The sequence below is a fragment of the Ammodytes marinus genome (assembly GCF_949987685.1).
Source record: "Ammodytes marinus genome assembly, chromosome: 20".
Lineage (NCBI taxonomy): Eukaryota > Metazoa > Chordata > Actinopteri > Uranoscopiformes > Ammodytidae > Ammodytes > Ammodytes marinus.
In genome coordinates, this window is record NC_137224.1 from 9,951,658 (window position 1) to 9,963,260 (window position 11,603).

General features: G+C 38.1%; 1 protein-coding gene across 2 annotated transcripts; it reads left to right on the plus strand.

Annotated features, from left to right (window-relative positions):
• The first annotated feature begins 373 nt into the window (after window positions 1-373).
• casp7 (caspase 7, apoptosis-related cysteine peptidase) lies at window positions 374-11,441 on the plus strand. Of its 2 annotated transcripts, none has more exons than XM_080049254.1 (7): window positions 374-495; window positions 868-983; window positions 4,031-4,182; window positions 4,276-4,404; window positions 7,840-8,015; window positions 8,226-8,424; window positions 8,776-11,441. In XM_080049254.1, the coding sequence occupies exons 2-7, from the start codon at window positions 868-870 to the stop codon at window positions 9,000-9,002; spliced, it is 999 nt and encodes a 332-aa protein (XP_079905380.1). In that variant the 5' UTR covers window positions 374-495; the 3' UTR covers window positions 9,003-11,441. The 2 variants fall into 2 exon arrangements, with proteins under 2 accessions (XP_079905380.1, XP_079905381.1); XM_080049255.1 differs by having other exon boundaries at window positions 8,286-8,424.
• The last annotated feature ends 162 nt before the right edge of the window (window positions 11,442-11,603 follow it).

Sequence of the window (11,603 nt, forward strand, 5' to 3'; positions counted from 1 at the left end):
CTGGTTCATCTTTGGGCATCTCGCCATGACTCACAAAGACATAAAAACTTAACAACTTAGTAAAAGTTTTACTTAGTCTCACGTTGGCTAAATATGGCAACACAAAGATCCTAAACATCATAAGGGATGTGAAGTCAACAGACATTTGACTTGAATATACACCACAAACCATGTATAAAATAATGTTTTTTAAGGATCTATAGGAACCCTGCTAAATGTAATTTGTAAGAACAAACATAAGAATTATTACATTTTACACATATCTAAATTGTGATTATTTGTTTATCATAAACTGCCATAAACTGCAGGGATTGATTTAAACGTAACCTGAGTGACGCGGGGCTCTGACGTCATTACGCACCTAAACGTTACTTTCACTTTCTAAACTTTCTGAAAGAATAGAGAAAAATTGTCAGAAACTGCGTCGAAGGAAAAACAGCACACACCGTCAACCTTTGAGCAACAGCTGAACTCACAAATCACAATAAACGAAGTGTAAGTTAATTCTAAGGTTTACTCCCTAAATTGAAAATGGTAATATTTTCCCCCGCTAACGAGTTTTTATTTTCTTGTCAGTATGCTGATAAGACCGAATAAGACACTCTGCTAGCAAGACATACTTGCTAACTAATAACGTACTAATAACTGGTCGTCAAATTAGCTCTCAAATTAGTTTGATGTGCTTCTAAATCGTTTTAAACCAAACACTGAGCAGTGTTGACGTTAGAAGTGGCTGGAAAATTAAATAAATGAGACGTAAACTTTGCGGTAGCTATAACTAACTTGAGCCACACTAAACTTGTCTTGCTATTGCTAACATAATTATTAGTTAAAGGAAAAAATGTAACGCGTGTGTTTTTGTTGCAGATGGCTGGAGGAGCTGCTGTACCAACTGAACTTGGAGGCGAAGGTGAAGAAGGAGAGGCGATGGGAGACCAAACCGACGCCAAACCTGACCGCAGGGGGAGATTTCTTCTGTTTGGGTAAAACGGATTTTAATTGACTTAAAATTCACTTTGGTAGACCAATGTATAGGAATGTGCATGTTTTACTGAAGCTTTCACTGTCATTATTGTTCCCTACTGTTGTGTTAGGTCAATATGGTAGTTATAGAACAACACATCTAAGTATTATATTATTTTATATGTGTCCTAAAAGCCTATATGTTCACTGTTGTTAATATTTTACTGGTGATTCTGGCCACTTGTCCTAATGGATTTGTGCGTATGGTTGGGACAATAGTTGATTGTGGTGAATTTACGTTCCATTTCATCTGGATAATCGTAAGTGACTTCAGAACGTTCAGCCATATTATTTTCCAAATTTTATTATGACATGCCTCAATGGGGAGCTGCATCTTTCCAGTCATTCCTAAATCCAAAACCTGTCAAAGAGTTACTTATGGGCTCCTTACTGCATGAAGAGATGAAAAACCTTCATCAAGATAAACAAGTATTAGTACATGAAGTGAGCAATGGTTTTTCATAAGCCTCAAGTTATCAAACATTAGAAAATGTATACAAAAAAGTCTTCCCTTGAATTGACTTATCAACCCAGTTTTGAATAGCCCAATTAGTTTGATGGGGCAAGTAAAGTGATGGCAATTTTAAACTCAATTTTGCAACTGATGTCAGCACTCAGGTGGCTTACCAAAATGAGACTGTACTAAACTAGAGTCTAAAGTCATATGTGATTTAAGAATCAATGATATCACTTGTGTTTGCCCTTTAACACCGTCTTGTGTGGGTGACTATGTCGGTTAAATGTATGAGGCTGACTGATGACTTGATGGAGTTTCTCTGGGTGTTCCAGTTCGACACACAAGGTGGCACTGTGAACCTTTGTTGTGGATGAATATTTGTCAGCCATGTTTCTCCCAGACTCTGATAATCAAACTCAACGCCTGTGTGGCATTTAGAGTTTTAATCCAATTTGCAGTGATTTACATTTGATACTCTTAAAAAACATAAAACGACAAAAGGAGAAGTACCAGAAATATAGTATAATAGAAAACATTTTTTAAACAGGCAGAATTGTTATTAGAAAAAACATGACAGTTAATCAATAAATCAAAACGTTTAAATAGGCTTTCAATATGCCTAATCTGCTGAATGTTATGCGTTTTGTAACGTTGTCTTGGCTACCTCATTGAAAACATTACCACCCTTTCCAGATATGGTACATGGAACTGATACCACCTTATGTATTCTTAATTGGAAGAGGGAATGACCAAACAACACACTTAAGTCGCTTCTGTCATTCCATTTCTTCTGTAATAAATTGGGAATACAATCATAAGGATTGCAATCTTGATTGTCAGTATTTCTTAAACTTATTCGATTTTGTCTAAATTTTGCTTTTCACCAAGACAGAAATAAATAATAACCAAGATTTGTCCTAGGTTATTTGTAATATTTGTAAGGTGTTTACCAAAACGGTGATTTTCTTTGTAGTAAATTATTTTTAGTCGTACCGCATCTTATGCTTCCAGCTCTTAAGTCAAGGTGAGGTCAATGTATGCCGGTACAGGTGAACTTGACTCTGTCAGCAGAGGAGCAACTTGTTGCCCTGTCTGACCTCAGCAGGGAGCGAGGTGCAGGGGGCCATGTGTGAATAGGCCTTTAGAAAGCACTGGTGTGGTGGCGAGGCTGCTGACTCAGGGGGCTCACAGTGCACCGCCCCTGTCCTCAGCACCTGCTGGCCCAGTCAGGTCTCCATCCAGTACAGAGAGCATGTCAGTATCCTAGCACACAGCCACAAATTAAGCTGCCAGTCTGGAGAGACATACTCTTTTGGGGGAAAAGGAAAAGAAACGACCAACGCATTTCAGATGCAGAGTGGCGTAGCGCTTAAAGACCAACCCAGGTAAGACCGACGCAACCGCTTCATATTCCTCTTCACCGTCCTCCTACATGCTCCTCTTTCTGCAATGCCCAGCCCACAGCTAAACAGAGTTGCAGCTCTTCGCCCACCCTCGCGCAATTGTTTGGTATGGCATGTTGGCACAATTTGGAGGTGGGAGGGGGGCCTCAAAAAGTTCTGGATCACATGTGTATTAGGATATGGCTGGGCTGCCTGGGAGTGTTGTGTTTGTGCATGATATTGTTAGTGTGTGCATTGCTGTGCATTGTTCCCGCGCTTGAGTAACTTGATGACTAGGCTCTTCTGGAACAAACCTGTGGTTTTCTGAGCCCCCAATAGGCCACTGTTGGCTGTTGGCTTAGCTATCTGGATTGGTCTTTTGAAGAATGGAAATATGACAGGTCTGGGAGAATTGCCACTCGTGGAAGACTTCCTCTCGCTCAATCCACATCAGTTATGATTTTTGAATACCTGCGCTATGCAACATTTTTCTAGTTCCTACTTTAACCTGACAGTGGATTAATGCGACCAAATTCGGCTTTCAAGTTTTTGCCTTATTTGACCAAGTATGTAATCTTTGGTTTCTGAGTAAGTGCTACAGAGTATTTTCAGGTTCGTGTGAGTTTTCCTTGCTTTGGAAGTTTTGACTTGTTGCTTTTGATTTTGTAGCTATTTTTTGCTGTCAGATTTTGTTTGAACAAGATTTTTCACAAAACTTTTAATTTTCAAGAGGCTGCCATGTTTTGTAAAGAGTTGATCTTATGTCAGATTTAAGTTGTTAATGAGCCAAATTGAAGGAGCAAATTTTCTCCCTGGCAGCGTCAAAAAGAGGTCAGGTTTGGCTTTCTCAAAGAATGGTTTTGTTTTTTATTGTCTGTCTATTTGTTATTATTCTATTAATTGTAACTTTCATTTAAATTTATTTTCAAACTCATATTATTGTGTTTTTTTGTGTGAAAGACAGTAATGTTCGAATATGTTTTTGGTTGTGATCCGTGTGTATTGTATGAATATACTTAATAGTATCCACATAAGTAGCGGTCTTTCAATTTATGAGCTGGACTTTAAACATTTTGCATTTGGTACAGCTCAAACCTAAATAATGAATTGTCTACTACAAGGAAGTGTTGAACTGTCCTTAATATTTGTTTCTCTTTGACTCTTTAAGTAAGAAGAATAAGGATGGCCAGACGCGGGAGCAGGACTACTCTTCTGAAAGCCATTACAGAATTGTTTCACCAACATTCCAGTATAAGATGAGCCACCAGCGAGTGGGCAAGTGTATCATCATCAACAACAAGAACTTTGATGAAAAGACAGGTATCAGCAAACACGTCTCAAACACGCCTAATTCAATTTTTGCCGAATATTTAAACATTAAGAGTGCATCTTCTAAGCAAGTTTTCCTGACAGGGATGAATGTTCGCAACGGCACAGACCGAGACGCGGGTGAGCTGTTCAAATGCTTCAAGAGCCTGGGCTTTGATGTCTTCATCTACGATGATCAGACATGTGAGAAGATGGAGCGTCTTCTCAGAGAGGGTGAGTACCCCGTCTTTCTGAACATAGCAATGTTGAACTAATAGTATGCCAGTACCAATCACCAACCAAGAATACATAGAGAAACCTTTTGGAAACACTATGGAAGAATTATCAAAATGTTAATTCATACTTGCTCAGGTTGTTCCTAAATGGATGGGGGGTATTTCCTCATTTACTAATTTCTTATTTTAGTCATGCCTTAACAATCTGTTAGATTTTATCATATAGCCATTAACCAGTTGAGTTTAATAGTTACTCTTACCCAAAAACAAATGCAGTCTAGTCCAAGAGTTTTTTGCTATGAATCCTATCTACATAAAGGTTGAAAGGTTTAGTTTTAGCTGAAATGGTTTTTGGTGTTGATTGAACTTTGTTACAGTGTGTTTGTTTCTTAAAACTGCCAGGTCAGACAGCAGGTGGTGCTATTTTAAAAGTCATTACATCAATCCTACTGAAGTTGCTACCAATTTTTCAAAAGGATTCATTATTTTGGTGTCACAGATTAGAGCCATTGTAGATCGATTGGCTAGTTACATGATTCAACACAAGTGATATTTTATTAAATTTAAGGGGTTCTATTCTTTTGAATCTGCACAGACGTTGTCCAGGTATCAAGGACAGCTGGACCAGGCAGTTTCTTTCTCATGTCCGACACTCAATTCAAAACTGCGTCCAAAACAAGATTCCTCTAAAATTACCGAATAGATGTCATTAATTGTACTATAGTTATTAATGGTCCCTTTTGATGAATCCAAATTATGTTGCTGACCCCTTGACCCTTTTTTTAGTCAATATCAAGGCCCTCGTGGACGATGACTTTCTTCCATTGCAACCCTCTGGCCAATTACAAAATATTTTATTTAAAAAAATATTAAAATCATTAATACTCCAGGGTTTGTGACATAGAATTTGTTTAACACATTCACACTAGTAAAGGGATGAACGCTGCTGTGTGTTTTGGTCAAACTAAAGTATATGCTTAGCCTCATCCTACCAGACCATTGTACTTCATTTCATTTGTACATAAAGTCTGGAATCGCTCAATTGACAAACGTTAACTCACTTGAAGGCGGGTGTCTGTTGAAGTTTAAAACTATTGGATCTGCCCAGTGGCACTCTGGATCTGCCATAACCAATAGCATAGCGTTTGGTCGTGACAACACGTAGAGTGTTATACGGGACTCTTTCTAAAAGCTGTTTATTTCAAACTCTTAGGGCCTGTTCACATCAGCTTTGTTAAGTGCGATTGAAGCGAAACCTGGAGCATTTAAGCCCTTGGTGCCGTTAATTTTGGTTGGTTTGAAGGCAGCCCGAGACTCTGGTGTGCACTTAACAACCAGACTCTGCTCTGCTTGAAAGAGGTGGTCTCGGGCCGCTTACAAGTGAACTCTGGAGCAGATCATCTGGTGTGAACCCCATCCGCACTAATCACAGGAAGCGTAATATTGCTCTGTGATGTAATTTCCAAATTTACTCGCCAAACAGCATTTCCGTGCTTGGACTTTTGTTTACAATATAGTCCGAACGTGAACGCGAACTGACCCATTTAATAAACAAAACAATGTATCAACTCTCAACTGGTGCACACCAAAGAAGCGGACTATTGGGTGTGAACATGACCTTAATATATAATGTTATAGTTCTTTATAACTTTATAACTTCTTCAAAAATCTTGATGGACGAATATAGGGCTAATTATACTCCAGCCTGGACCATAAAGTTAAATTAATATTTCTCATTAATTTAGAAGCTTAAAGGGATAGTTCAGTATTTTTGAAGTGGGGTTGTATGATGTGCTTATGTCTAGTTCGTCTGTAACATTATGGAGATGATGGTTGGCACAGTAATTCAAAAGTCAGCATTATACTGTTGCAGAGTTTTGTGTTTTCTGTATAAAAAAAAATGCGACGTATAAATGCTTACATAAAACTAAAAATCTGTTCAATTGTACGCTAAATTTTGGTGCCGGTAGACAACCTTTTTTTTTTACTATTTTTTTCAAGCTAATTCTGCCATATTTACTACGGCAACTCGTGTCGGTACAGTGCTAAGGTATCAGTCCGCAAATCAGCAGTAAAAAAATCCTAAATTTAGCGTACAATTGAAAAGCATTTATATCCATTGCGAAAAACTTTATTTGGCTGGCCCCCTCTGCAACAGTACAATACTGACTTCTGCTCAGGGCTGTACGCTTATTTTTTTAGGTGGTAGCACTGGTGCTAGCAAGCTAAAAAAATCAGTAGCACAAAATAAATTTGGTAGCAAACAAAGTATGATCGAAAACTTTCATAAACTTAACCCTTGCATTTCGCTCTAATTACCTTTGAGCCTGTCATCTTGGTCTCATTTGAGATTCTCAATTAATATTATATCCTAGGGTGTGCAGTAATAATTGTAGAACAGTGAATAGGGGTGTACTGATTGCAATTTAGACAAAATAATCCAACCTGCCAATTGCAATTTTTTGCTGATTCAGAATTATTTCTCCCCATAAAAATATAAAAATAATATCTATATCTATATATTTTTTGTAGCCTATATACATATAATTATTATATTAATAATAATAATATTTTTTTTTTTGAAAATTTCCATCTGTTAATTAAAACCAAACTTTAAACAGTTAAAACATTAAACATAGCCTATTAGATAAATAAGTATACATATTGGTACAATTTAGGATAAATTAAATAGGTTGATGTGAATGTGTTGGGAGTATTTGTTTAAATAGACTATGGTGGCGTGCTCTCTGCAGCTAAATGAGTTGCCTTTGTAGCTAGAGCACTGCAGGGCTGTCAAGCGCTAACTTCCTGTTCTTACCGGCTTCAAAATAAAAGTCAACTCATGTTTGGCTAGTAACAGGCTTTTAATGTTAAGTTTCACAGGAAATGTTCTGTTTGCACACGTGCTAACTTAACTGTGTTAATGTTAGGAGCTGTCTCCTTCCGGTATTGCCGTTGGGGAAGTTGATTAGACGCTAGAACCGCCGCACAAGCACAGATCCAGAGCACACATCTTTCACCAGCCAAAGTGGCGGGTGGACTCAATAACTTACTTTCCTAAGACCATATTTACCCGCACTTGGAGAGTGTTAATGTAGAGCCCTCTAAGCAGTGTTGTGCAGCGCGCCTCTGTGTTTCAAAGAGACAGCATCTGCTAATTAGCAAGCTGTCGCACTAGTGCGAGTGGACTTGTATTCATTATCACACGTCATCAATTTTAGTAGCAAATGTGATCAAAACTGTCGCACTGTACAGCCCTGACTTCTGCTACAGTGAGTCTCCCCCAAACTCCTTAAAATGACTGCACTGACCGCCATCTCCATAAGGTCAATGACTAACTTTGCATAAGTACCTCAAAAATACTGAACTATCCCTTTAATGGGGCCTGAGCCGAGCTAAGAGTTGAGTGTTTGTTTGTGTGTGTATGGGTCAGCCTCGGAGGAAGATCATAGTGACAGCTCGTGTTTCGCCTGTATCCTGCTAAGCCATGGCGAGGAGGGCATGATCTACGGAACAGACGGAGCCATGGCCATCAAGACCATGACCTCATTGTTCAGGGGGGACATGTGCAAAAGCTTAGTCGGAAAGCCCAAACTCTTCTTCATCCAGGTACAGTGAAGACTTATATTATAAATTACCATGTGTTATAAAATAATGATAATGTAACAATAACATTACTAAAGAAGTAACTAACAGTTGTTTAGTTGAGACGACAATAAGATAGCTTTGATTAGTACCCCATGGACAGATGATAGTTATTGTGTAAACATTTGCCCCTCTCAGCTTTTAAAAACAGTTAATTTTTAATTGCTTCACCAGGTCATCGTTAAGGAAGCTACTCAGGATCACAATGAAATGTCATTTCAATTACTTCACCAGGCTTGTCGGGGTTCCGAATTTGATGATGGTATACAGACAGATTCAGGTCCACCAAACGATACCCTGGAGACAGATGCTAATCCAATACATAAGATCCCTGTAGAGGCAGATTTCCTCTATGCCTACTCCACTGTGCCAGGTAAACCACATTGACTTAAAGTCTAATTTTAAAGGTCACCTATTAGGCAAAATTGACCTTTTCATGTTTTTTCACTTTTTAGCTTCACCTCCACCTCTGAAAACCTGTGTTCCAAAACCCCAGTCAGATTTCTGACCACGCCCCCCTATTATCAACCTCACCTAGCACTACCTCCACCAGCACACTGGTAGTTAGATTTTAAACCGGCAGTTAGATTCAGGGCCAATAACAGAAGACTGGGCTTTTTGAAAGGCGGGGTTTAAAGAGACAGGCTGTTAATATGTATTCTGAAACATACCTGTGGTGGATGTTACCTAGTTTCGGTGCTGACTCATTGATTGCTCTTTCCAGGTTATTACTCATGGAGAAACCCTGGGCGTGGCTCCTGGTTTGTCCAGGCACTCTGCAACGTCCTCAACGAGTTTGGCAAGCAGCTGGAGATAATGCAGATCCTGACACGGGTCAACTACATGGTGGCCACCAGTTTCGAGTCCTGGTCTGAAGACCCCCGCTTCAGCGAGAAGAAGCAGATTCCCTGTGTGGTCTCTATGCTGACGAAAGAACTGTATTTCAACTGACCGTACTGTAGGACCCCACCGACCGACTGACTTGACTGACGGAATCGACTAAGCGGTCTAAGCATTCAGGGATGATTCAGGCCCAGCAGGACATTGCACATTTTGCGCACATATGACATGTGGACTGTAGTTGGGCCCGAAAACAAGCACTCCGTGAGGCAAAAAGAAAATTTACAGTGGCACTCCTCGTTCATGTGTTGATGGTGAAACTTCTTCCTTTTCTTCAGGTTATTCTTCAGAATAATGGCGTCACATTTGATCTGATCTTCTTTTTTGACAGGCATTGTGAAATATCCATGTTATTCTACCAGCCCGTAAAATTTGCTGCCAGTTTTTGCGGGTTTGGGGAATCATATCTGAATATGTGTCACTCCATTTTCCAGCATTTGCAATAGATTTTGAAAGGAACGGGACAGGAGTGTTCGGGCTAAACTTGGCTCTGCATGAAATGGGGTCTGACAAACTGAAGAGAGGTCTCTCCAGAAACATATCAAAAACCTTTCTAATGTTGTCCTTTGTGTAGAATACTTGGTCACCATTACACAGTAAAATTAATTAGAAACCTGATGACAGTGGAATGCTTTAATTTAAATACCTTACTAAATAAATCTTGTTTTTTTGATTTATCCAATTTGATTTAGCAAAAACAGCCTCATTGAGGGCTCTTTTTACATGATGAACTAGTAGTCAGTCCATAGAAATCTCTACTAGGAACAGGAAGCTGAACAAAGGTATTACAAACCCTTTAATTGTCACAGGAGAGATAAAGGAGCTCCCTTTGTTAAAAACCCTGTCCAACGCATTGTTAGAGGGTATAAAAAAGCATCTGGAAAATGGATCAGATCATTTTCAGTTATCTGTGTTTTAATATTTTCAGCTGTCAATTGTCAGAAGAAAAAAAAAGCAGCAAAAGAAATAGACCACACTCCTCTGAGCAGAAACATGTGACAATGCTTTTTGCCAAAGGCTCAGTGTCTCAGCCTTCCTAGCGAGTTTAAGTTGGTAGCAGCATGTTGGCATCCTCAGGTTCTTTAATGTCCCATGCAGTGGGAGAATGTAATGTTAAAGACTGTCATACGTTTGGCTAGGAAGGTGTGATCTTTTGCTGTGTAGTGATTAGTTCTATGAGATTTTGGGTCAAGTGTATAATCAACTAGTCCACTCTGATCTGCAATTTGCCGGTTTTCTCAGCATGATGTTTAAGGCTCCACTTCCTTGTTGTCAACCTCGAGCAAGTGGAGTCCATTACGCACTGGTCCTATTATTCAAGGTCCAACAAATCCGTTTAGGAATTTCCCTTTCTGAATCTTTAAAGGTAGACATTCCTCTTTAAAACTTTTCAGATATAAACGCTAAAGGATAACATTAAAACAGGACATAGAAAAATGTGGGAAATCTCATAGTATAAAACTGGACTAGGACCCAAAGCAAAATGCCACATTTCACTGTATATTAGTGTTGTACATTGTCATAAAATACACTACACTCTAGTGAAAGGTTCCCAGCAAGGTCTACTTATTTTTATTTATTTTATTCTAAACATTAAATAAAGAATACAATAAAATAAAATATAATTTAATTTCCTATATTATTTGAAAGCACTTGCCAAGCTTTTAAAAACAGTATTGCATAATTTAGTTAATTGGTTATCATAATTTTAGTAATATAGTCACATCTAAAAAATATATTAAATATAAAAGACTCTTGCTGGTGGTCATTACAACTTACACAATGTTTGTTTCTGCAGATGCGCTGTTATTGTCCCTAGGTCTGTCAATCACAGAGGCAGCTATTACTGGTGGTGTCTGAACATATACAATACACATGACAGGTCCCGAATACACACTCTCATTGTTGCTACAATGTTTATACATTATTCACATGATTACATGTGTCAGTAAATTAGGGGGAAAGTTCATCAATAGCTTTAATATGTCATATTTTCCCCTTTTTCACTCCTTGTTTTTTGTAATAATTTATTTTAATTTTTTTTATAGCACTTTTACATTATATTTATAATTGCCAGTAGTGTGATCCATACTGGCTTAATTTAGAGACACGTCCCATTCTACACCCAGTGCAATTGTCCAACAGATCCACAACTCTTGAATCCTCTCGACACATGGATCTCTGATCAGTTATGTGGTGCCCAACCTGTGCTGAAAGGAGTGTTTGCTCCACTTGTTTTGAAATGGAATTGGAGTAGGGAAAAAAATATATTTTTAAAGTAAAACATTTTAAATGCTTTCCAGTGTTAAATGCTGTTGTCCTCAGGAATATATTTGAAAATATTTGGGAAAATTAATGAATGAATTACATTGAAAGTATAATCAGGCCCTTTTTATTTTATTTTGGGCAATACCTTGTTTAAATAACTTCAACAACAGAGGAAGCTTATGTAAACATTTTATTGTAATAAACAAAGAATTTACTGTGTAATGAGTTTTTTGTCTTTTTTCCAGCACATACCTTATTGAACTTTTTTTTTTTTTTAAATATAAGGAAGATGTTTATTATATGGTAATGGACACACTGACATTCAATACCTAAAGGATATGGTTGGCGATATTCAATTTTTTTCCTATTATCATTAGTCATTAT